Genomic DNA, 26,163 nt, shown 5'->3' on the forward strand with positions numbered 1-26,163 from the left:
ATCATAAAGAACAAAATGTTTGCATGTAAAATGCAATATCCATTTATTTACATTTTAAATACATAACACATAATAGACATCGATGTCTAACACAGAAAACACAACAACCATAAAATAAAAGGGGCACTTTAAAAAGGCAAAGTCTTTTGTTTGCAATGTTTTGACCAGTAATTTAAAGGTGCAGTAGGTGATCTTTCACAAAGCTAACAGCTTAGCATTAATCTCTGAATCACAGTCCCTCCCCTGCCGTCTAGAGCCACACCTCCTTAAATACGAGCACAGCAAAAGAACCTTCACTCATGTGTTAAAAACGACTAGTGCCGAGCAAGCCAAACTGACATGCTATTTTAGAGTGAATATTTAGAGTTGCATGGTTAACAATACAGGGAAACTAGGCTGAATAGCGGTATTTACTTGTCTTTTGTTGTTAAACTAATAAAAATCTACATTATAGATGCTGTAAAAGGTCCCTTATGAAACTGAAAATAGTCTTATCAATCTTTTATCGGAAGATTTTAGTGGCTTCTGTGAAGATATAACCCGTCTGTAACAACATCTAACGTTACATCAGCTTTTCATGAAGCTAAAATAGTTTTAAAACAAAACATTACCCGTCTAAGAGAAATCCTTCAGCCATCGTTTCATCCTTTCTCCAACGTGCAAAGGTAACTCCAATATTGATTCAGGTTTTTAAAAAGTTTGGATTAAGCAGGTTTTCACCGATCGTGCGGCACCGACAGCGGTCGGCGGAGATGCGTACAAACGGCTGCGCAGTTGACAGTTTCGCCTACTTATCGGAATTATGAGAGATGTCGGTCCGACTCTATTTAATTGGATGAACATTTTTTTGTTTCATGCCTTACCCAAAATATAAAAATACATATAAATACATTTAGATCATTTACTTGAATCATAACTATTTGACTGTGAAGAGACTTTCAACCAGCACAACAAAAAATGCTTCTGAAGACAATTACCTACTGCACCTTTAACATTGAAACTTTGTAATGTATTTTTTAACTCAATTAAAATCTACAGATTTCTGTTGGTGAATGATATATAAAGTTTGGCAAAAGGACTTAAAGGCGTCTAATGGGCAGAACAAAAAGGAATAATAAATAGGCTTGGATTCATCCTGTTACGCACTGTATAAGTTACATATTTTTTTCAGAAGCATAACCACCCATTCCGATTGCACACTCCTCCTGATTGGCTGGATGGATCTCAGCTTCTCTCTCTTCGTCCTCTTCTTCTTCCTCCTCTTCATCTTCCTCCTCTTCTTCCTCACCCTGTGTGGCCCCCCGGCCGATCTTTGGGCCCTTGCAGATTTTGAGGTGGCGTGTGAGGTGGTATTTAGTGAGGAAACCCTTGTTGCACTTTTCACAGATGAAGTCCCGCTTCCCTTCATGAGAGTTTAAGTGTTTTTTAAGATGGTCAGGCTTTAGGAACTGCTTGTCACACTTTGGACAGTTTATCTGCCGGTCTCTGGAACGGAGAAAATAGAAATATAGAGTTGTTTAGATGAATATATTGTAAGTAGACCAAGAATATATGTTAATAATACTCATAATCAGTAATCACAGTAGGAAATATTCTGTTTAATTTTGTATGCATAAGTAAAATGTGGTGGATCTTTATATACGTGTAGATATTTTAACTTGTGAGTTTATTCTCCACCCCCAAAAAATACGTATTTAATAATAAATGCGTAATTTTTTAAACATACAAATATATATTTTTGTATTTTAATATAATTTAATATACTATATATATATATATATATATATATATATATATATATATATATATATATATATATATATATATATATATATATATATATATATATATATATATATATATAAAATAAGACAATAAAATATTTATTGTCAAATTTTTGTTGTTATAAATGTTGTAATTAAATTTGACATTAAATATTTAAAAAAATAAAATAAATATATCCTTACAGTGAATGTGAGTACATGTGCTGTTTGAGATCTTGTTTTCGCACAAACATCTTGTCACAATGGTCACATTTAAGGTTTTTGGCACCGATGTGTATAACCATATGAGATTCCACATGTGCCTTCTGAGTAAAAGACTTCCCACACACTGTACACCTGAAGTTCTTCTGACCTGCAGAAGAAAAAAGGTAACACTTCAGTTTAGATCACAATTCACAGTATTAACCACTGGCTTAAATATTAGGATATTACCTGTTCATTAGTAGTTATAAAGTATGATCTTATTCTTCATCTATAATCCTACCCAAAACCTAAACCCAAGTTCTACCTTACAATCTATTAAAAAACAGCTAAATACTAGTTTATTAAGCTTGTAGGGTGCGTTAATAGTTTGTTAACACTGTGAATTGTGAAACATGTGTTTCATGAGTTGAGCAGTGATGAGAGTAGAAATGTCACATAAAAGCAAAGTAAAGTAGTGTCTATAACAGGGGTGCCAAATCAGTTTGCCCTAGTTTGGGCATTTCTGGTCTAAAAGTACAGTGCACATTTCATCACTAACCAACTGCACTTCAAAAAGCGCCTCTTACTGGCAAAGAGTTTTCACTTTTTCATTCAACTCTCCTTGTTTTGTAGTGTAAAAATATTTTATGTATTATAAAATTAACAAAGCTCAGGCTACTGTGTTTAAAATTCACTTTGCCTCTCATTTTAAATGGCTAGTGACAGATCTGCCTATAATTAAGCAAATTGACAGATTGCTTGTGTACTCACTCATACATCAAAATCAAGCTAAATGCTTGTTGAAAATTGCTGCACTTTACTGTATGTGGATTTAAAATGCACATATGAAAGTACTGTGCTCTACTGCATAACTACCTGACTTAAGGTTAGATTTAAAGGTAGGTTTAAGGGTAGTACCCTGTTATTAACTAGTTTATGTATGCATGTTATCAGTAAATAGTGCATGCTTGCTAAACAAGATTGTAAAATATAGTGTTACCAAAAAGTAAATAAACAATCTTGGCCATAATTGTTTTTCCACATTTACCTGTATGAATTCTCAGGTGTTTTCTGAGGTTGCTGGGATCACTGAAGGCTTTGCTGCAGTAGCTGCATTTGTGTGGCCTCATGCCCATGTGACCCATGAAATGCACGTTTAGTTTAGTGGAGGTAGTGAACGCTCGTGTGCACATGCTGCATTTGAACTTCCTCTCGCGGCCGTGCCCATTACCGCTGCTGCTGCTGGAATGCTCATTCACATCTGAATGGCACTGCCACTGTGGGGACGAGGTGGAGCGGAGCGGCTCATTGGTCACCTTGTCCTGCGAATGCGACTGGCTGTGGCCGGGGTGAGCGGGATGGTCCTGGGTAGGACTGTGGCTCTGAGCGTGACTGCCGAGGTGAGATTTGAACTCTGTGAAGGAGGCACATTCTTTTCCACAATGACAGATCTGGCCCTCTGGAACTCTGGGAACACCTGAACACAAAAAATTACAGAAAATGAACAACTGGATGAATGAAACATAACTGTGTAATGCATATTTTATGTATTGATCTCTTTACTTTCTTATAAACAATCTATCTTTCTGGGAAAACATTGTGCAGTGTGCTCCACACAGGTGAGTGGGCTGGACAGACCACTTGTAGGAGACACATTTTTCCCCAACACCTTCTTATAAACACTCTATATATTATCTTCTTATTAACATTTATTTAATGTATAAGTGTGTGCATATACTTAAATATTTTTGTAATTGTGTACTGTTGTGTACTGTCACTGGTGATGGGCCGAAGACAAATTTCCCTTCCATGGAACAATAAAGTTTACCTAACCTTATAAATAATTTGTCATGTCATAATTTGACTCGTCATGGCATCCATCCATCCATCCATCTTATCTATCACTATCACTCTATCATCTATCACTTAAACATAAGGATTGTTTTTCTTTCATTAAGAAACGGTCTCATCTTGTATAAAGTCTCATCGCTGTAAAAATGCGAAGACTTTAACAAAGAAAACAAATAAAAAACATGCAATCATACTTTCTTTATTACTAGTTACAGCACCAAATAAACATGAATGACCACCTTGTGTCTTATACAATCACTAAATATGCGTTTCAACCATAAAAAATGCCAATAAAATAGCTTGTAAACAAAATGTCACATGTTATTACATTCACCTTAGGCAAGTCATCCAATTCACAAAGCTATCCTCTTACCCACCTAGCTGTCTGCTGTAGTCCCTGCTGAAATAAAACAGTAGCTCCTGATCGGGCAGAATCTCTCTGGTTGTGCAGAAATACAGCTTTCCATTGTCAATATACGCCACCAGATTCTGCTCCCCTGTAGTTCTGCAAACAGTGTTGGGTTTTAGTTTTGTACGTCATAAAATGCAGGGTTTTCAATATATAGATCTTGCTGATTTCACTGGACATGGAATACATAGTAAAAACAGAGAATTGAATTAAAAGTCAGGCAGTCACCTTGCTTTCCTCACAAACATCATCCAGTTGCATTCATGCTCATCTGTCGTCACAATACAGAATTCTTGGATGTCGTTGTGAAACATCTACATTAGATTACAAATAAACCACAAACAAACCAAAGTCATTCTGAAAATTACCCATACGAGAGGTCAGTGCGATAGTGAATAAAACATGCAAATGACGGCATTTAGAATACACTACCATGTAAACGTTTAAGGTTGGTTTTTGAAGTCTCAAATAATTACTAAGGCTGCAGTAGAAAAGTGTCATACTGTGAAATTTAATACAATTTAAAAGAACTGTTTTTGATGTAAATATATCTTAAAAGGTCATCTATTCCTATGATGTAAGACATATTTAAAGGATAGTTCACCAAAAACTGAAAATTCTGTGATCGTGGACGTCCAGAATTCAGTGTTCTCCAATCTCCAGTGCCTAGACTGCAGCACTGCACAGAAAGTTTGTCCAGAGGAGAAATGGTCATGCCCAATTAAGCCTGGTTTCTCTCTAGGCCTTTTTTCCTTTACATTCGAGAAGTTTGCTCCTCGCCACTGGCTTGCTTGGTCTGGGACTTGTGAAGCTGCGCATAAATGGATTTGCTCTTCAGTGTTTGGACTTTCAGCAGTGAAAATTAAACCTCGCTGAACTGAACTAAACTGAACTAAAACTGGACTGAAGCAGTTTCAAATGACTAAAACTTCTACGTTAAGCTGCTTTGACACTATCTACAGTGTAAAAGCACTATAGACATAAAGAAGAATTGAATTGAATCATTTACTAACTCTAAAACAGTAATATTGAGAACATAACCATTGATTTCCATACAGTTTGTTTTTCTTACTATTGAGGTTGATGATTGCTGGTTTCTAACATTCTTCAAAATATCTTCTTTTGTATTTCGACAGAAAAAAGGAACTCAAAAAGATTTGAAACCACTTGAGGGTGAATCAATGTAAATCTTTAGGTGAACTATCCCTTTCAGTCTTTACACAATCCACTAGAAATAATACCAATCTGAAAATCTCAATCTTTTGTATTATAAAAACGTTTACTGTTGTCTGATCAGCAGTGTGCATCCATAAATAATGAATTAAGCGGTTTAGGTTTATTTAGAAATATGTTGCAAGGACCTTCCATATTTGAGGGGTGTCCTTGTCTGACCAGTCTGTCAGTTCCACACTGCTGCAGTGCTGTCCAACCATCGGCCCAAAGCAGGTTCTGGAGGGTATGGACTCTCTAGAAAACACACCTAGAGAACCACAACAACAACAAAAATGCCTTTTCAAAATCAAAACGCAAAATCAAAACTGACTATTCCTATTGTTTCATAGAATACTGCAGAATTATTTTAATAAATGCTTAATTTTGAATTTAAACTTTTGTTAAGCCTAGTGCCCTTTTAGTATGTTAAATCTGTTAAACATTCTAAAAATATATAGTAGTCTTCATTTCTGAATCATTAAACAGGACACATTGTAATGTACAAACAAATTAAAGCTAAAAAAGCAAACCTTGAAACTGAATTGTACATAATAATTCCATGTCAAGGTGTTTCAGCAGTCTTAATGTATGCAGACTCAATGAGACTGACTGCTTTTCATTGTGCTAGATCCCAAAACAGTGGCAGAGTACTTACCAATGGGCTCATCGGTGACAGAAATGCGAAGGCACAGGGGGCGGGGCAGAGAGAGGCGGGCTCTGCTCTGAATGGGTGTGTCTGGGATGAATGTGACAGGTCCATGTTCAGGACAATCTGAGGGATAAGACCGCTCACATAAAGTGCACCCTAGAAGACAACAACAAGCATGACCCCCCCACAAAAACAATATCACATTATTAAAAGGCTCGATATTAACCCCTTGTGCATCCTTGTGTACATTTTTATCCCTCATCTTATTGAATGCACTCAGAAATACACAAGCTATGGATTATAAATCTTGTGCATTTAGCTTTATTATTATTATCATCTCAGCTGACCCCTTGTAAGTGCATCACTGAAGACCTACATTAATATCAAGTGGGAAACCAAAATCAAAACTTACATATGTTGAAGGCAGTAGCCATATTTTCCTTATTAGATGTGGAATCCTCAAGCTGTAAGGTAGAGTTCACCAGTACCAAACTGTTGTCCGGTCCAAGAGACACTTGTGCGGACACATTGACCTGCTCCAGTCCCAGTCCTGAAGGCCCGTGTAGAGATACTCGCTCTAGTTGTGTCTGCGGCAGCATTGCCCCCGTGAGCACCACACTAACCACCCCAGAGTTCAGTTCTCCAGCCGAATGCAAGGCTTCACTCAGCGTCCCGGGACCACCCGCTCCTGTACCGCCAGATCCTACTCTTCCACCCATGTGTTCCTGCTCCATCACCACCGGGAGCTCCAGTCCTGCTCCGTGAAGAGGCATAACACCTCCTGAAGAGTCCACGCCTGCTAAACCCTCGTGAGTCTGAGATCTGCTGCCGAGCTGCTGTTGGCTTTCTGCCACCACGACACCCTCCATGGTGGCTAAGTCTTCCTCTATCCCGTCAGGAGACATCGGACTGCTCACACGGGACTCCATGGTTAGTCCTGTGGCGCCCAGCTGGACTTCGTGAGAGCCTCCCTGGTGGAGATCGGCTTGGCCTCCGACCTGTCGTGTGTCTAAAGTCACCAGGCCTTGTTCTAGAGGGCCACCGGGGCCACTATAGGGGTCTAAGCCAGAAGGGTTGTTGTTGGACACAGAGAGAGTGCCATCCATGTTGAGGCTGCTAGGGTGTATGTATTGAGGTGGTGGACGATCTGCTAGATATGACAGAATACCTGAGGAGATTTTTAAAAAATAAGAGTTAATTCATGGACTAACAACCCATAGGGGGTTCATGGGGGTAATGCGTGAGTTCAGTGAAGGGATGAACATAAAATATGTGTTTATTTAAAAACTATAATTAAAAAAACAGCAAAAATCAGTCTAAGGCACTCGAAAAAATGTGGAGAAAATGTTAAAAAGCCTGAATTGACATGGCTATTCCTTAAAACTGCGCCTACAAGTTTTGGCAAACTGATCAGGGTAACAGTGCTCAGGTGCGTATACAGTTTCTTTTGAAAACTATGATCTCGTGACTCATAATATCTAAACAATACTAAAATAATATATTAAACATAAGGTCAAGTCAACAATCATTGTCAATTCAGCATTGAAAAAGGGAGAAAAAAACCTATGAAAATTTTTTTAAAGATGATGCATTTTATACAACATTTTCCTCAAATAATACAATGTGAATATGCATAGAATGAAAACACAAAGAAAAATATGTTGATACAGAAAAACAAAATAGTATAGTGTAACAAGATATTTATTATATATTACAATGTGAATGTGTATAGAATGAAACCACAAAAACTATGTATGTAACAGACAAATAGAGTAGCATAGTGTATATATATAGTGATTTTGTATTTTTATTATAATAATAATAATCATTTGAAGGAATAAAATAAAAAATTATATATTATTTCTGTCAAGAACACATTTTAGATAAATCTTCAAAACACATTTCACACATATAAAAACATTTCTAAAGCTTTACAAAAAAACACATTGTAACAAACATAAAATGTTTAAACATAAATTTAATACATTTGTAAAATTTATATATTTAAAATGTGCTTCATTTTCTTTTAAAATTTAAATAAAATGGTTTATTTAAAATGCACTGCTTGCAACAATCTTAATATTTCTTCAAATTAAAATGAATACAACTTCTACTCAAGCTTTTTAATCTATTCTGCAAATTTTATAAAATAATTTATAGAATATTTTGTTTCTGCCTATTTATTATAAATTATAATGAAAACTATGAACATTTAAAACTGCAGATTATCACATTTAAAATATATATCTTTAAGACATAATCACTAAGCCGTTCAAAACTATAATTCTGTAAGAAATGCTTCCACTAGCTAGTTTTAAGAAGATGCTAAAAACTCATCTTTTTAAGACTGCATTTTTAGATTCTTGATTATTTTAATGTGTTTATATTTTAGAATTTTTCATGTATACTTGTATTTCATTGCATGTTTGATTTCTCTATTGTTGTAGCGCTTTGGGTTTTAGAAAAGTGCAAATAAAATATATTGTTATTATTACTATAAACCTCTCTTTGTTTGACAATAAATTGACAGTGTATCCCTGAAAAGGCTATAAAGATATGTTTGATGATTGAACAATTATTATAAAAAAGCAGTTTGTAAAAATGATTAAGATATAACAGATATGTAAGATGCTGTTTTACTGTCTTATGAAGGCAAGGGCCGGTATAAGATTCTGACAACCTTGGAAAAAAACATCACGGTTTCACGGTATTGTTATTACTGCTTTAATATATATTCTTTTTAATCGTCTGAGTGAAAAACAAATAACTTTTTTCCACTTTGAACACAATATATATTTTATTTTTAGAAACATTCAAAGTATTTTGCAGCAGTAAACATGCGAGGCTTAGTAATTTAAATGAATTATTGACTTCTGATTTCTTCATTAGTTTCAAAAGCATTTCTTTACAATTTTAAATGGCTTCTTTTCTGCTGGAGATACTGTTTTCCTAAAAAAAACATACATATACTTACATATACCATAGGAACAGTATAGCATAAAATTTAGGTGGTTTTAAAATCTTGACTTTTCCAAAACGCTGTATATCTTGAAAATGGTTATCAAACAGTCCCATGCCTAGTCTTAAGAGGGGAACTCCTTTTTAAAAGTGCATCTCAACAGGTTTTCTGTAAAAAATTACCTGGTAGGATATGTCTGAAGTAGCTGCTTTCCAAGTGTGGGTATGGAGGAGGTGGTAGTGTATAATTTCTCTCTGGAAGGCCACACATAACTCCTCTGTCCCCTAAAGGACCCATGGGTAACATCAGGGACAGCGCAGAAGGAAGGGGCCCAAGTGATGGGCCCAAGCTTGGAATAGCAACTGGCATGCCTGAAATAATACCAAATGATGTAACTTTTCCATAAATTAAACATCCCACACCATATTGAACAAATTTAATGCCGTATGAGCGTATAAGTCCTGACCTGGAGTGGTGATAGGGTTGTGGGTTGGGGATGTGGGGAGGCCGAGGTGACTTGCACTCACAGGCACACTGAGCTGGTCCATGCCCACTGGGCTGAGGTTCATGTCATTCATCCTGCACAGACATATAATCATGTTATTACATTTAAAACACAGCTTTTATACCACAGTCATATATTTGTTTACCTGACACAGATCAGTTAAGGCATTGGTGTGATGGATTCATTCTTGGATCTGGAAATAAAGAGAAGGATTTAAATAATTAGTCATTTAATAGCACTTTGATATTTTGTATAATCTTACTTGTCTGACATTATACTTAACAAATCGTTTGTGTTGCTAAAGCGAATTACATCCTAAAATGAAATACCAACACCACCTAATGAATACAAATGTCTACATTACATTTCAAAATTAATAATAATAATAACGTATTTAAACTGATATCAACAATAAAGCGAGAATAAATCAGCCTATGTTCAAAGGTGCTACGTTGGCCATTTTACTATCTTATAAAAACGCAACAACACATGGCAAGATGTTCATTGCAAGTTACATATATTATTTAAACGACAAACAAATAAATAACTTACTATAAACACCACAAATTAATCCCTTCGTGTACGATTTGTGGTATGAAAACAAAAACATTGCTAAAGGCAAACATAGTATGACTCAAGACGGGGTTGTATTTCATAATAAAAGTCCCGGCATGTCACAGTCTATTACAACAAACAATTAAAATCTAACTTAAGCACATGAAACATTTAAAAATAATTACAATGCCATATTTTAATAACCTTTATGTGAACTATGTTTATATAAGTGTGTTTAATTATAAAAATAAATCAAGGAGTAAAAAAACAAACGTTTATTTTGAAATGAAAGCTCAGTTTCCTGTGTCCTAATGCACCGGAACACAAAAGCGCAGTGACTGTTCGTCTGAAAACCTGCTGTGTAATCTCGCCCCTACAGTCACTAACCGAATTTGTTAGCAATCAAGCAAGCAGTCATGCCTGATTATTTAGGAACCGAACAACGCAAAGTAAAAGAAGAGGAGAAAGAGGACAAACCCATTCGAGGTATGTTTTGCATGGACTTTTGCGTTGATTTTAATTTAAACGAATTCGCAAACAAGTTAGCATTTGTTGACTAGCCACATAACGTTAGCAGTTGTAAAGTGTCAACAGAAGCCGAATAATCTTTTGCCAGTGATTTCAGATTTTATTCCACCTATTTACTTTAACAACTTCATGATATGATATTTCAGTTCTTGTTATGTCAGCTTGTTGGCATGAGTAGGAGTCTTACAAAATAAAATCAAAGGGTCATTTGATTGGAGTATATTTTAGTAATACATTTTTAACTGTTTTACAGCTTTGGATGAAGGAGATATTGCACTTCTAAAAACCTATGTAAGTACAACTAATATAGAAGGTTACTACTACTATAGAAAGACATCTTATTTTCATTCAGATGGGTTTCAGTGAGGGTTAAGCTATTATTTGTAATAATAATTAATTACATAAATAATTAAATAACACTGTGTTATTTATTTGTGAACAGGGCCAAAGCACATATTCCAGACAGATTAAACAAGTGGAAGATGATATTCAGCAGCTTCTGAAGAAAATAAATGAGCTGACAGGTATGTTCGCTGTCGTTGCAATGTAAGAAACTGATTTTATGTCTCTCTATTTATTAAACCAAATGCACTGATGTTGTTTTGTATGTGTGTGTGTGTCCCATACAGGTATTAAAGAGTCTGATACAGGTCTGGCTCCTCCGGCACTATGGGATCTGGCAGCAGACAAGCAGACTCTACAGAGTGAGCAGCCTTTGCAGGTGGCCAGGTATGACTATTATAGCATTTTAGATATTAATCTAGGGTGCAATGAATGGTGGAATAATTTTTTTTTTTTAGATTAAAAAATAATGTAACGTTGAATGAAATTAAATGAATACATTTTCTATGAAGAAACCAGATGTAAAGTTGTACACCTAATACAGGGTGTCTGCTGTCTTAAAATGTCTTAAATTTAAAAAACAAAATTGTAGGCCTTAAAGTCTTAAATTCACAAAAATATTGTGTTGTAGGTCCTAAATTATTTTAAAAAGTTCTTAAATTTCCCATATCCAAGTAAAGCTACCTAATCGGGTTGACATCCATTCAATCACCATAAATCCATCTTAATAAAATCAAGGAAAGAAAACTAAAAACAATTACAAAGTTTCTCATGATAATAACATTGTTTATATATTTTATTTATTTATTTATTGGCAAACTGGGTTATTAGAAATAATTATCAGTGTTTAGCCCTGTAGAAGTCTAAAATTTCATTCATACTGGTCTTAAAGGGTCCTAAAAAGTCTTCAATTCACTAAAGTAGTGTCAGTAAATACTGAACCACAAATAGTTTCCATTTTTAAGTACATATACTTATATTCAGCTTTAAATAATCAAAATGTACTACATTTAAAAGTGTACATAAATACAATTTTAAGAAATTTAGCATTTGTACTAATATTGCACTTTATTTTTAAATGATAAAGCATCTTTGCTGTTTATAACAAAACAACAAAAATGAGAATTGAATTAACCATCATTTCTGAACATCACTGAATGTAATAAAGAGGTTGTAATGAAACAAGGTTTGCAAAAGCCTATACTTTTTATATAACACTACACATTTTTATTTGCTGTTCATAGATGCACCAAGATCATCAACGCTGACTCTGAGGATCCAAAGTATATCATTAATGTGAAACAGTTTGCCAAGTTTGTGGTGGACCTGAGCGATCAGGTTGCTCCGACTGACATTGAAGAAGGAATGAGGGTTGGGTAAGCAAATGAAAAGATAATCAGCTATTTCTGTTTTTACCTGCGTAGCACCTAAAAGTGATGCGTTGTGTACCTGTTCACAGCGTTGACAGGAATAAGTATCAGATCCATATTCCTCTGCCACCCAAAATCGATCCTACGGTCACTATGATGCAGGTACGAAACAACACCGATTGCTTGGTATCATTTATATTATCCAGGGACCACCGCACAAATAATTGAGTCTTGTACACATACAGGTAGAGGAGAAGCCTGATGTGACCTACAGCGATGTTGGAGGCTGCAAAGAGCAGATCGAGAAGCTCAGAGAGGTGGTCGAGACTCCTCTGCTCCATGTGAGTCATGCATGCATGCATTCAAATGTACCTTCTAATTATACACAGCGGGCATTACATGTCTATGGACATCAGTTCAAAAATAATCTCTTTTAATTTCAGCCTGAGCGCTTTGTCAACCTGGGTATTGAGCCTCCAAAGGGTGTGTTGTTGTTCGGGCCCCCTGGAACAGGGAAAACCCTGTGTGCCCGAGCTGTGGCTAACCGTACAGACGCCTGCTTCATCAGAGTCATCGGGTCTGAACTGGTCCAGAAGTATGTTGGAGAGGTAGGTGCCTTTTCTCTTCTGCATGAAGCTGTAATTAAAAAAAAAAGTGATTTAAGTGCAAGACAAATATGAATAAACACCATGTTTTGTGACTAACCTAGGGTGCCAGGATGGTTCGTGAACTCTTTGAGATGGCGAGGACCAAGAAAGCCTGTCTGATCTTCTTTGATGAAATTGATGCTATTGGAGGTAATTATAAAGTCTGCATAAGATTATTTACTACTTTTGGCCAGCTCAAGCTGCGAGACTTGAGATTTTGAGGTCCCTTAACGGTCTGCTGAGGGCCTTGCTTTAAAACAGTCAAGGTTTGGATGCAGGATGACAATTCAGTAGCATTTTCATTCCTTAGTAAACACTTGAACTAATCACCATTTGATCTAAAGTTCAGTAAACCTCTTGGGGATGTGCTTTAGTAGATTGACACCTCAGGGTCAGATAGTGACTATCTTACATGTTATATTAGCTGTATTTAAATATAAGATATTTAGACAATATCTTGTGCTAGTAACGGAGCACTTCACAGTAAGACCCCCTTAAAATTAAGACATCTCGAAAACTGAATTGTCAAGATATGTTTTTAAATATAAATCAAGCCCTGAGCATTAGTCACTGCAATAAAGATCCAATCGTAGGCTGTGTCTGAAATTGCTCCCTGTGCCCTTAAATAAGGCGCTATTTGAGGTGACATTTGTAGCAGTGTCTGAGACTAAGTTCAATCCTATAATGCATCAGCTGATGTGCTATGAGTGGTTAAAAAACACTCACAATGATCTAAAATAGGCTCATGGCAAATGAATTCCCACATATTACCAGAAGATGGTGCCCAAAGCTGAATCATCTATCCATTTTCCAACCAAATTGTACAATTGTACAAATTTTGAATTCATGAACCCTTTAACTACCCCACCCAGAAATGTTTTTACCCAGCATTTTTTTAACTCCTAATGTTGCAAGTTAACACACTTAATGTTTTTTTTTTTTTCAACATCCTATAATTTCTAAAATATCAGCCTCTACCAAATGATTGAAATGTCGGTTTATGGTAAAAGTACTGGAATTAATACATATAAAAAATCTGAAAATATGAAGTGTAAGACCACTTTATTTCAAAATATTCAAAATAAAACATTTTTGAATACTACATCTTTATTTTTTAAGTATGCCATCAAATATTTTAGATTCTCATTCAATATGCTTTTTTATACAATAAAACCAAATTAAGTGTAGAAGTGCAACAGGATTATGTTTGTTTGGTATTTTTTTTATAAACCAACAATGCTGTAAGACATTATTTAAAACAGTCATTCTTTAAATGACTTTAACAGCCATAATTTAAAACAGTCAATATGTGGTCAACCGTTTTGTTGAGCAGGCAGTTAATGGATTAATAAATTGCATAATTTAGAATTATGTGAACTAAATTTTAAAACAGTGTTGCATTATTACAGTTGCTTCCAGTTTGCTTAGTTTCAAATAATAAACAGCAAGGAACGACCACTAAGGTCATCATTTACTCCTTCAGGTGGACTATATTAGTGAACTAATGAAGGTAGCGGTAAATGAGATAACATTGGGTTATTTTAAACAATTCTATTAAATTTATTGTTATTGTTTTGTTTTTTGTCCATCTAAAAAGATAATTCTGTCATTTGCTTGAATCATGTTGTTCCAAACTTCTTCCTTTAAACCAAAACACCTTATTAGTTTGATAGAAGAAATACAAGAAATAATTATTTTGGCGAGGAAAAAAAACAACAGAGGAAAAATGGGATCTAAAACAGTTACCAACATTCATCCAGGTACTTTATGCCTACTGCTTTATTAGCATACCTTTTGTCTACTATATAATAGGGAAGCCTTAATTGGACACCTAATAACTGCACTATTGCTTTGCTCTAATAGGTGCCCGTTTTGATGATGGCGCTGGAGGTGATAATGAAGTGCAGAGAACGATGCTGGAGCTGATCAACCAGCTGGACGGATTCGATCCCAGAGGGAACATTAAAGTCCTGATGGCCACCAACAGACCAGACACCCTAGATCCTGCTCTGATGAGACCCGGCCGTCTGGACAGAAAGATCGAGTTCAGCCTGCCTGACCTGGAAGTAAGTATTAAACCAATCCAATACAATAGGCCATTTCAATGTGGCGATGTCACTGGCCCATAAACATTTCCTGCTTGTTATAAAACTATTTCATAACTATAACAAGAGGCAATTCAATCATAACTTGAGGGTAAAACCGCTATCATAACATTATTTATCATTATGTGGCTCTATTTGGATTCTCAGAAGCTATAGAAATTAAAAATAGGAAAATGGAAATATGTTGGGACTATTGATTCGTTTACCTCCCTCAAAATGGTCTATAGTGTAAGCAGTGGAAGAATTACAATAGTGACAAGGAAAAACTACTGCTACTTGTCATTTAACATCACATTCTGATTAATATGTAATGATTTGTTTTTTTTAGGGACGTACTCACATCTTCAAGATTCATGCCCGCTCTATGAGTGTGGAGAGAGATATCCGCTTTGAGCTTCTTGCACGACTCTGTCCTAACAGCACAGGTTAGTCCTTACTAGCAAACATGAAAGCACATTATACTTGCAAAGACTTAAAGTTTCCAGCTTAAGTTCACGTTGCTTGCTGTGTTTTTCTCCCCTCAGGTGCTGAGATTCGCAGCGTGTGCACGGAGGCTGGAATGTTCGCCATTAGAGCTCGTAGAAAAATCGCCACGGAGAAAGACTTCCTGGAGGCCGTGAATAAGGTCATCAAGTCTTACGCCAAGTTCAGCGCCACCCCTCGCTACATGACTTACAACTAAACCTCTTGTATGTGCTTTTCTGTTTGTTTTCTGCCTGATATAATTCAAAGATTCCTGTCGTTCTGTGATGTCACGTATCCAATAAAAACATTATCCATACTAGATGTCCTCTGTATTATTTTTAAGAAAAAATATTCCCTCAGAAACGTCTTTCACACACAAACTAGCAAGTGAAAGAGGGTCTAATTTGTAAGTTGGCATTGAAAGCTATTTTATACCCATTTAAAAATATATAAATAAATTGGAAGGCACTTTTAAGGAATAAACATTTAATAATTTAGAGTTGTGATTTGCATTTATTATACAATAAAAAATATCCTAAATTCACAAATGCATAAAAAGACAATAAAATACACTGCCGTTGCAACTGATTGTTGAACTTTGGTCTTCATTACCCCCCAATAAAACAGCATCTAAATATTAGTACAGAATAAAATATATATATTTATAAAATCCTTATGAGCACAAAGAGTGCCCGGAGTGACCATTTCATAGGCAGTGTCTGCGTCAAACATCAGAGACTTCATGTAACGCTTCATGTGATGTCTGCTGCTTGAAATGCGCTGTTTCAATAATCAATAACCAAGAACACTTTGTGATAATAATGTTTTTTGAAGTCACACAAAGAAAATAAATACAAACAGTAGGTTCAAACTAACCCTGGTGTGACCTAGATAAACTATTAGCCAAAAAAAATGTCACCGATTGAACTAAAGGGGCTGTAAAACCCTAAAGCGAAAAAGCACAATCAATATCTGGCAGCAAACGAAGTTGTTTTTCTCAGAAACGTCAGATTAAAGTATATCATAACATCAAAAGCAGCATCTTCGCCAACTGTGCGATATTAAGTAACAAATTAAGCTGCTTTTTAAAACGACTGAATACTACAGCCAGATCAGAAACGGCACCAAATAATAATAAAACAGAAATACTCATGATTAGCCTAATTTGTATTGCCAAACAGCAAGCACACCGTGTACAACTTTAAAACTAAATTTCTATCATAAAAATAAGCTCGCTGGAATGTCATTAAAAGATTTAGACCAGCGCTAAAAACCTAAATTGGTCATTAATCCATCCACCCTAATTGCACTTAAAATAACTGAAGGTACAGAGTGTTTTACAGTCGTCAGTATCTTAAAAACATGGCTATTGCGATAATAACCAGAGTAGCCACAATATTAAGCCCAACAGTTGCTGGTATATTGGCATTAAATAAAGTGTTTTTTGAAATCTAAAACATTTTGGGCTCGGTGACTTCCAAAGCGACTTAGGAGTAACAGTACATGTGCTCGTTCCAGCACAACGCCATCCATATTAGCGCCACTCCAGCCCTACCCGCTCAAACCCAGAGGTCACCTGGGTGTTTTGTTTGTGTTCAGTGGATGTTTGGGTGGACGGGAAGATCCCTCCAACGTTTACACTGCAGTACTGCGTCATGAATGGTGGGGAAAATGAGGTCAGGGGTCACAGGCTCACTGAAGAACTGGAGCGTCCTGAGTTCAGACAGAAGGGTCCCTGCACAACACAAACATATATATACGGTTATACAAGCATCTTGAGGAAGAATTTGTTTATTGTTTTAATATTCATTTATTTTATATTACATAATATTTGATCAATTAACTTAAATTTCTAGTTGGCTGTCTGTATGAGCTTGTTTTTAGTCGCAACTCTAGGTGGAGATGTTTCCCACATCCAGCAAATATGAATAAACTTTAACCTACATAAAGCATTTGATCTCTGATAGACACTTCATTTATATATTATATTATATTATATTATATTATATTATATTATATTATATTAAATTATGTGTAAATATACATTACCTATTGCCATGTTTAACAAATATATTAATGAACTTTAACCTACATAAAGCCTACAAACTTATCGATTTATATTATATTATATTATATTAAGCTGAATTATATTATCAGCTGTCTTTGTTATTATATCATTCCATACAGTATGTACAGATATAAATTACTCACTGCTACATATAAAATGTAAAGTAATGGTTTATAACATGTTGCCATGTTTAACAAATATATCAATGAACTTTAACCTAAATAAAGCAAACGCTTATGGAATTATATTATCGAATAATATTATGTTATTAGATATGTATGTTATGTTACATAACATATGTATATTATTATGTTATACATTATTTATTGCCATGTTATATTATATAATATTATATTATATAATATTATATTATATTATATTATATTATATTATATTATATTATATTATATTATATTATATTATATTATATTATACGGCATCAGTTGTCTTGTGTCAAGTGTTTGTCCCTGTTAAATAAACAAACAAACAAACAAATAAATAAATATTATATTATTACATTTGTACAGATAAAAATTACTGCCTGCTACATTTGTAATGTAATGGTTTATAATATATTGGCATGGTTAACAATTTAACCGCCACAGTGGAATGAACCGCCAACTTATCCAGCAAGTTTTTATTTTATTATATTATATTATATTATATTATATTATATTATATTATATTATATTATATTATATTATATTATATTATATTATATTATATTTAGTGCTGGGCAAAGCCTAATTACAACTAATTGCATCTATGTATACAGTTAAATTTAGAATTATTAGCCCCTCTTTGAATTTTTTTTCTTTTTTAAATATTTCCTAAATGATGTTTAACAGAGCAAGGAAATTTTTACAGTACGTCTGCTAATATTCTTTTCTTCTAGAGAAAGTCTTATTTGTTTTATTTTTGGCTAGAATAAAAGCAGATTTAATTTTTTTTAAAACCATTTTAAGGTAAAAATTATTAGCCCCTTTAAGCTATATATTTTTTCAATAGTCTACAGAACAAACCATCGTTATACAATAACTTGCCAAATTACCCTAACCTGCCTAGTTAACCTAATTAACCTAGTTAAGCCTTTAAATGTCACTTTAACCTGTATAGAAGTGTCTTGAAAAATAGCTAGTAAAATATTATTTACTGTCATCAGGGCAAAGATAAAATAAATCAGTTATTAGAGAGGAGTTATTAAAACTATTATGTTTAGAAATGTGTTGAAAAAAATCTTTTCTTTGTTAAACAGAAATTAGGGGAAAATAAACAGGGGGTCTATTAATTAATAAACACTTAAATAATATCAAAACAAACTTTTATTTCTGATGTGATTAATTGCAATAATTTTTTTCCCAGCACTAAAACTATTTTATGCCTCCTATATTACTTAGGAAGTGATTACTCTTTGCTACACATATTAAACTCTATTATATAATATTGCGATTTACTTATTTATTTGAAATAAATAACTTACTGCTACATCCAGCAAGTACAACCTTCACGTCAACTGTTGCATACTCTTTGATCACCTGCAAGACAAAGAAAAACAATTGCATAACGTTTCTACAATGTTTTGTGTGATTGTCAAAAAGTTGTGAAAGAGCTGCTAAGGTGTTCAGATTGTTTTGAGCAACTTGGATCTATGGTATTTTATTGCTTTTTTTACGCGAGTAAATATAAATGATATCGCTCAGTAACTGCACAGCTCATTATCCATCGCCCAAATAATTACGAAAGTGTAATATCTTAAAGTTTTATACTAAATGTTGAGGGTTTGTTTAAATATCAAACTCCAAGTGTGAGAAATAGTAAAACAGAATGGAAATCTCCTCCTTACCCTGCAAAAAAACAACAACAAACAAACACCTAAGCAATTATATGTAACAGCTCAGCATGTGGTCAAACATATTAACCCAGATAGGTTGCAAATATCGGTCTTGTTTGAGAATAAAAGCTGTCGACTTACTGATTTAATGGTTTTGGCTCCTACAGAGTCAATAAAGTTAACAGGAGTAAAGTCCAGGATGACGGAGTGAATGGGGGTGAGACGCTGCAGAAAGAATTCATCCTCAGATTCAGATTCGATGTGTTTCTCGGTCATCTGGCCATTGGTGTGTACATGCTTTGGTTTTTGTGGCCCGTTCAGGACTTCATGAGTGACGCCCAGCTCCATGTCCTATTAGGGCATAGCAGAATATATCAAAGTCAGAAATGATGCATCACTAAATCGCTGCATTACAAAGAGAGATTTATTATAATATGGAATAGATATAGTGGTGTGCTTCATGGGCCTGGGTGAAGGTTATATAGTTTGCATAGATGTAAAATGGCATTTGGATTGCAATCATTTACTTAAAGATATGGGTGTGTGAGATATTTATCGTCTTATAGTAATAGTAGTTATAAGCTGTCTAAAAAACCTTCTTAAATCTAAAAGCATTCACTGTGTGATGAAATCTATTGGAATGAAGTTTAAATGAATCAATAATTCTGTGAATAATACACAAGCAAGTTCATGCTTTCATGAACACTAGAACGCGATCAATAACGTTAAATATTGAATGACTGACAGTATTGACACAGTATTGTCTGATTTTTGTTGTTTCGTCAATGTAAATAATTCCAAACAAAGTTGGAACAGAACATTTGTGCATTTTAGAGTTACATGACTTGTTCCTGAATGAATCTGTTTTTAATGAAATAATCTGAGTCAATGATTTGTTCTCTTGCATCGTTTCTGAACAAATCTGCTAATTATTTAATGATTCAACATAACAGTGTTTAAGACAGGGACTTGTCGCCATCTACTGGCTAGTGTTGTCACAATACTAAAATTAGATCTCAATTAGAACTGAAATTTAAAAAATGTCCATTTCCTGCTAACATTTGAGCACTTTCTTAAACAACGCTGATTGGCCATTGTTTTCACAAGCTAAACAGAAATGACTGTGATTGATCGTGAAGGTCATCAGTTCACCACTCACCTCTGTTTACTTAGTTTAACTACAGATACATGGACACTGTATCGCTTTAAAGCCGAGAAAATCAGCTGATTCAACAGCCGATCGCTTGTATGTCAGCTTATAAACAGATCAGCTGATCTTTGTGGCTTTAAAAGGCTCAAAACAGTGTTGAGTTCGGTGAACTGATGACCTTCACAGCCAATCACAGTCATTTGTGTTGAGCATGTGAACACAACGGCAAATCAGGGCTGTTTAAGAACGTGCTCAGTAGCGCTCAAATGTCAGCGGGAAATGGACGTTTTCAAAATCCTAGCACCGATTGGTATCAAATTCCAGTTTCGTGACAACACTATCACTGATGCAAAAAGCATATAATTATTAATTAAAAATTGTTTTCACAAAAATAAATATATTGACAATAACTGCACACCTCTACTTTCACATGAATCAAAACACAATTTTGTTATGAAAATTCTACAATTCCATGGAAAATTATCTGCTGCAACATGAAATCTACAAGCATCTGTGTAAAAGATAAGAAAATGCCAAAGTTACAGATGAAATATGTTCAGGTGAAGAAAAAAAAGCATACCAATAAGACGACTGCATTTTTCTTCAGCAAAGAGCCTTGGTTTACAGTCTTTGTACCCTCTGTGTCTCTTTTGGCATATTTGAGCTGTAATTTCTTGGCATCAAGCAGTTTTTCCGGGTCAATTCCAGTCTGAAGGCATACAAAGTAAAAATGTAAACCACATCTGTGAAACGGACTGAACTTTACAAGGCCAAACACCTGTTGTTCATGGAAACGTTTCACTTTCACAGGATGCGGCAAACACACTCAAGGACAGAACAGTAAAAGACTTTTCTGGTCTAAACCACAAGTTAATCATAACACTGAGCATTTCGACTTACCTTTGCCTTGAGGGCCTTGACATACAGCTCACTGTTTGCGAAGTAGATGGAGGAATTGGACTGAAAAATCTTAATCCCTGAGCATTCCTCAGCCTTGAGCAAGAGAACAAACGGTAGATAAGAAAAAAAAATAAGTTAAATGAGGGCCAGTTTGGCTCCTGTGACTAAGTAGAGCTGAGAATGAATGGAGTAGAGGCTCCAAGTCTAATGTGATGGTTATAAGTTCAGTCTCCTCTAAATATAACATAGGAACTTTTTAAAATTAAATGTCTTACCTCTTCATATTCATCCACATCAAAGTACAATCCTGTATCTGGGATTTGTCCAAGAACGACATTTTTGGGGCTTAAAACAAAAGAAAAAAATGTGAATCAGACATTAACATTCATGAAATTATATATTTATAAAGAATACATACAGTATATTACATCTAATAGTATATTTTACTACAGGGTTCATTATATATATAAAAAATAATAGTAAGTAATAATAGTATTGTATAATAGTAATAACCAGAGGAGGAAAATAAGTAAATACATTTTATTTCTACATCAAGAGCAGTTTTCCTGCATAAGTTTTATCCAGCAAAAGAGCATTCTGTGTTTTGTATTAGTTGACATTAGAGCATTAAGACTTGGAGTTTTACCGTTGTGTTCTGTAAATCACGGTGAGTATAGCAAAAGCCATGGCAACCGCCAAACCATAATCCAGGCCCAGGAGAACCGATGCAAAAAAAGACACCAGCCAAATTGCCTGAAAAAAACATGTCAGCCATTAACAGCAAAAACAACAAATCGTGTCCAAAAAATAACCCAATACAGAGTAAAATGAGTCTCTCAAAGAAAAGAATAAATGCAAAGCATAAGTAAACTGGAAATTGGTAAAAACATTATGATGAATAGCCAAATGAGAATTCCCTCAGACGCTCACCAGTTCAATCTTGCTTTTTCTCCATAAAACTGGAATATCCCTTGTTTGCTTAAACATCCCCAGGAGATTAACCATGATGATAGCAGCCAACACCGTCTGATGAGAGTGCAAAGATGACAATAATAAACATCACCTTTGACGTTTTGCAAGAATTCTTTGGTTTTGCCCAGAAAAAAACAGACTACAAAACATACCTTCTCCGATTTATTGACAGGTTTGGGTTAATTTAAATTAAACTCTTGTGCACTTGATCTGTTCATTGCAGTTCAATTAAGTATGAATGCTGCCGACATACGCCAAACAAGCGTACCAAGACCTTTGAGAAATTCCAAAAAGGTGATTTTGAATGATTAGAATGTTTAATTGTTATATGTTCAAAAGAGAAATTAAAAAAATATGGTGGAATAAACCTGTAATGAACCTGTAAAGCTGTAATTTTATATTGCATCAACAACAAAAAAAAAGGTTATTCTCACCAATAGTCATTTTCTAGACAAAAAAAACTTTAAATGACAATATTTTATATATGTTAAATTTTCTTTAATCACACCATTACTGACAAAAAGGTAAATATAAACATTTTTCTCAACCCAAAATCTAATAAATCCAGAACAAATGCAGATTTTTATATTTAGGTTTGGCTTAAAAATGACAGTGTGAAAGTCAATTGCCCCTTTCACACATGCAGACCTATCCGGAAAATTACAGTAATTTTTTTTCGTAAAGGGATCATGTGTGAACAGGCCATTTTTGAAAATACCTGAAAATTCGTTCCGCCAATTTTCCGGAAAGAGAAGTTGTAACATTGCTAGTAATTTTCCAGAATGCTGCCCTGTGTAAACGCAGAAGGAAGATTGCCGGAAAGAGCGTGTTCCCTTGCTGACGTGAAACGTCTACTCCAGCCAATCAGAACTCTCAGACGCATTCACATGTTTAAGAAAATAAATATTTTTCCAGACACATTTAGCTGCAAGATGTTAGTCAGATACGTTTCAATGTTCCTTCTTAATGCCAACTGTGGAAAAAATTATCGATAAAATGTTTATGGTAAACCGCCGTTTTTTACCTTTAAGCTCTGCTTCATTTGCTTGATGCGTGCACGTGAAGCAGCCGGTGAGCGCCAGCACACACACATAATATGTAACGTTACCATCATCCATCAACAAAAGCCTGACCCCTTCTAAGTTTACAAATACAAGCCCAGTCGCTTAGAGCTCATTTCTGGTTAATGATGTCATTTACTGGAATTTTGGAATGGATATGTGAATTATCTTTTTCGGAAAAATTCCGGAACGTTTTTGCCTGTGTGAACAACGCTTTTATTGAATATACCGGTAAAGTCGATCCTGTCATTTTCCGGATATTTTCCGGTTTACCAATGTGAAAGGGGCTAATGAAGACTACATGTAGTATTTTCCTTTTCAATCTGGACCAAAAGAACCGAACTATACGTATAGCACTTCACATACCGTGGGTAATGGCTGAAAGACAAATCCAATGGCCACCACCACCAGTAGCACAAGTAGGGACGCCAAGAGACCTGCAATCTACAGACACACACAAATTACCGTCATTAAATTGAGCGTTTCGGGAGGCACGGCTGAATCTTATCTTATCTTTATGCTTTTACAGCAGTGATACTACCACTGTGGTGAGGTCATTATCTGAAGGACACTCCATTTCGGGAAATGTATCCTTGCAATCATCATTTGCATTAATCCTTATTCGAATCATCGATATGGCATATTACACAAATGTGTCTGACTTACTTCAGTATGTCCTCCAGTGCTCTCCTGTACCAGGCTGCGAGACATTGAGGCGGTGACGACAAACGTGTGGAAGAACGAACTGACAAAGTTACAAAGTCCCAGCGCGATGAGCTCCTACAGGCACATGAAATGCACAATGACTTCACTTTGGGACCATAACAATGTTAAAAATGTTGTATAAGTGCTGTGAAAGATTTGAACTAAGCAATTTGTAACCCCATTTTACATAATGTGCACGATATACACTATTAGGCATGAGACGATAACCGTTTTCAAGATATACCGCAGTTTGGAAAAGTCAAGGTTTTAAAACCGCCTAAATTTTTTTGTTTTTAGGTCAACAGTATCTCCAGCAGAAAAAAATATCCAAAGATGCCATTTTGAATTGTAAAGAAATCTGTGTTTTTGAAACTAATGAAGACAGCAGAAGTAGATTATTTATTTAAATTATATAGCCTGACATGTTTACTGCTCCAAATTATCATAAATCTTTCAAAAAATAGAATATACTATTTTCAAAAGGGATTTTTTTTGTTTGTTTTTTACATTTAAAAAGAATATATTTTAGAGTAGTGAGCACAATACAGTGATAACATGAAACCCTGATACCTTTATCCAAGGTTATCATACCATTAAATTCTTATACCGGTTCATGCCTATACACAATCATTCAATTTTTAAAACAGATATGAATACTTTTTACTCAGCAAGGATGAATTAAGATTTATCAAAACTATTTGCAGTGTTACAAAAATATATTTAAAAAACTGTTGTTTTTTTATCTTACCAAAGAAAAATCTAAAAGAAGTGTACATGCATGTAAACACTGCAAATAGTGAAAAGATTGTTGGCATGCTGTTTTAAACAAAGGCCTGCCACTCTATATAAAGCAAATGATGTTTGCTCAGCACAAAAGCTTGTTACTAAACAAGAAAACTGGTCACAATCCATCTCTATAACTGCTGTTCACTTAGGCTTGCCACTTTGCACTATTTGCCCCATTTGAACTATCCTTGAAATTAGTGTACGGTAACTCACTTTGGACAAAAGTATCCACTAAATGGCAAGTAACTAAGTAACAGTGGGGTCTGGCTGATTTAAACTTTCAACTGCAACTTAAAAGCCATAGAAACCCAAATAAAAGGCAGCTAAATAACATCCAGGCCCCTGTTTCAAGGAAACAGAATCAAGTTACTTTAACAATGAAGAATAGGACAACTGAATTAGATTACGGTGCAGCAATGCATCTCATTTTAAATCACTGTCAACCTGGAAAATGTCTTTGGGGCGATGTATTTGTTTGTAAAATGTGCTAGCTCATGTTATCCTTCTTCAAATTAAATGCAATATTCAGTGCTTGAATACTTTTTAGTACAATGACAATACCAAAAGTGTAATAACAGTACAGAAAAATGAAACATGAGTTAACCAATTTTGTCTTCAAATAAATTCTTTTATTCTATTTCTATTATGAAATTTCTATTATCTCAACTAATAAAAACCAAAGGTATTTTGTGGTTACTATCATTTAACTACAATAAAAATTGTTTTGTTATATTTGTAGTAAAATTCATATTCTGATTCATCTAACTCATCAACCATGGGATTTAGAAATCTATCATGTGATTTATTCAAATGAAGATATGTAAAACGTCAACTATTATTATCCGTTATAAAAATGACAACATTTGTTTTAAACATTTGAAAATCATCCGAAAAAATGTACTGTTACACCTAATTTTCTCCTCTACCTGATTTCCATCAACACTGTAGCCATACTTTAGAGCGAAGGTTTTGGCTAATGAGATTGTAATGGAAAATCCAACAACAGCTATAGGAACGGCGTCTGCAAAGAGGTTTGGAAAAACTGAGAAGTCTGGAACCTTGGGTGGCAGCAACCTTCAAACAAAACATTAAGGAAAGAAATATTATAATGGGAACATTTGCAAAA

The 26,163-nt window shown here is 34.7% G+C and overlaps 3 protein-coding genes across 6 annotated transcripts in view; 1 reads left to right on the forward strand and 2 right to left on the reverse strand.

Moving 5' to 3' along the window:
- Positions 1–18: 18 nt before the first annotated feature.
- prdm4 (PR domain containing 4) lies at positions 19–10,183 on the reverse strand. 2 transcript variants are annotated; one of them, XM_017354919.4, is made up of 12 exons: positions 10,105–10,183; positions 9,698–9,745; positions 9,514–9,626; positions 9,230–9,418; positions 6,501–7,256; positions 6,095–6,211; positions 5,589–5,707; positions 4,456–4,541; positions 4,196–4,323; positions 3,016–3,444; positions 1,968–2,136; positions 19–1,485 (listed from the first exon to the last, which is right to left on the reverse strand). In XM_017354919.4, exons 3-12 carry the CDS (start codon positions 9,623–9,625, stop codon positions 1,155–1,157), a joined length of 2,436 nt encoding a protein of 811 aa, XP_017210408.1. In that variant the 5' UTR covers position 9,626; positions 9,698–9,745; positions 10,105–10,183; the 3' UTR covers positions 19–1,154. The 2 variants fall into 2 exon arrangements, with proteins under 2 accessions (XP_017210408.1, NP_001116215.1); NM_001122743.1 differs by having other exon boundaries at positions 969–1,485; positions 6,095–6,244; positions 10,105–10,158.
- Positions 10,184–10,468: 285 nt separating this feature from the next.
- On the forward strand, positions 10,469–15,880 carry psmc2 (proteasome 26S subunit, ATPase 2). The gene is given in 12 exon segments (NM_200966.1): positions 10,469–10,593; positions 10,889–10,926; positions 11,078–11,159; positions 11,265–11,364; positions 12,222–12,353; positions 12,437–12,509; positions 12,593–12,688; positions 12,791–12,955; positions 13,057–13,144; positions 14,858–15,060; positions 15,428–15,524; positions 15,624–15,880. Coding segments are annotated over 12 exon segments (1,302 nt in total). The 5' UTR covers positions 10,469–10,523; the 3' UTR covers positions 15,782–15,880.
- Positions 15,881–16,033: 153 nt separating this feature from the next.
- The window catches only part of slc26a5 (solute carrier family 26 member 5), a 47,852-nt gene continuing 37,722 nt past the window's right edge, over positions 16,034–26,163 (reverse strand). For 2 of the 3 annotated variants that reach the window (XM_073945595.1, XM_073945596.1), the window contains 11 exons: positions 25,964–26,111; positions 24,213–24,326; positions 23,913–23,990; positions 22,444–22,539; positions 22,160–22,266; positions 21,789–21,858; positions 21,514–21,606; positions 21,194–21,322; positions 19,605–19,814; positions 19,113–19,167; positions 16,034–17,299 (listed from right to left, as the gene is read on the reverse strand). In XM_073945595.1, coding sequence (XP_073801696.1) covers positions 17,160–17,299; positions 19,113–19,167; positions 19,605–19,814; positions 21,194–21,322; positions 21,514–21,606; positions 21,789–21,858; positions 22,160–22,266; positions 22,444–22,539; positions 23,913–23,990; positions 24,213–24,326; positions 25,964–26,111 — 1,240 coding nt within the window. In that variant the 3' untranslated portion in view covers positions 16,034–17,159. 3 annotated transcript variants of the gene reach the window in all.

This window comes from Danio rerio, chromosome 4 (genome assembly GCF_049306965.1).
Source record: "Danio rerio strain Tuebingen ecotype United States chromosome 4, GRCz12tu, whole genome shotgun sequence".
NCBI classification, from domain to species: Eukaryota; Metazoa; Chordata; class Actinopteri; order Cypriniformes; family Danionidae; genus Danio; species Danio rerio.

Bases quoted from the DNA above. Each gene is read 5' to 3' on its own strand.
- prdm4 (NM_001122743.1), bottom strand. From the start codon at position 9,625: ATGAATGACATGAACCTCAGCCCAGTGGGCATGGACCAGCTCAGTGTG. The intron at 9,419-9,513 runs GTCAGGACTTAT...GTATTATTTCAG, and splicing joins CAACCCTATCACCACTCCAG to GCATGCCAGTTGCTATTCCA. The intron at 3,445-4,195 runs GTGGGTAAGAGG...TTTTGTGTTCAG, and splicing joins GGACTACAGCAGACAGCTAG to GTGTTCCCAGAGTTCCAGAG.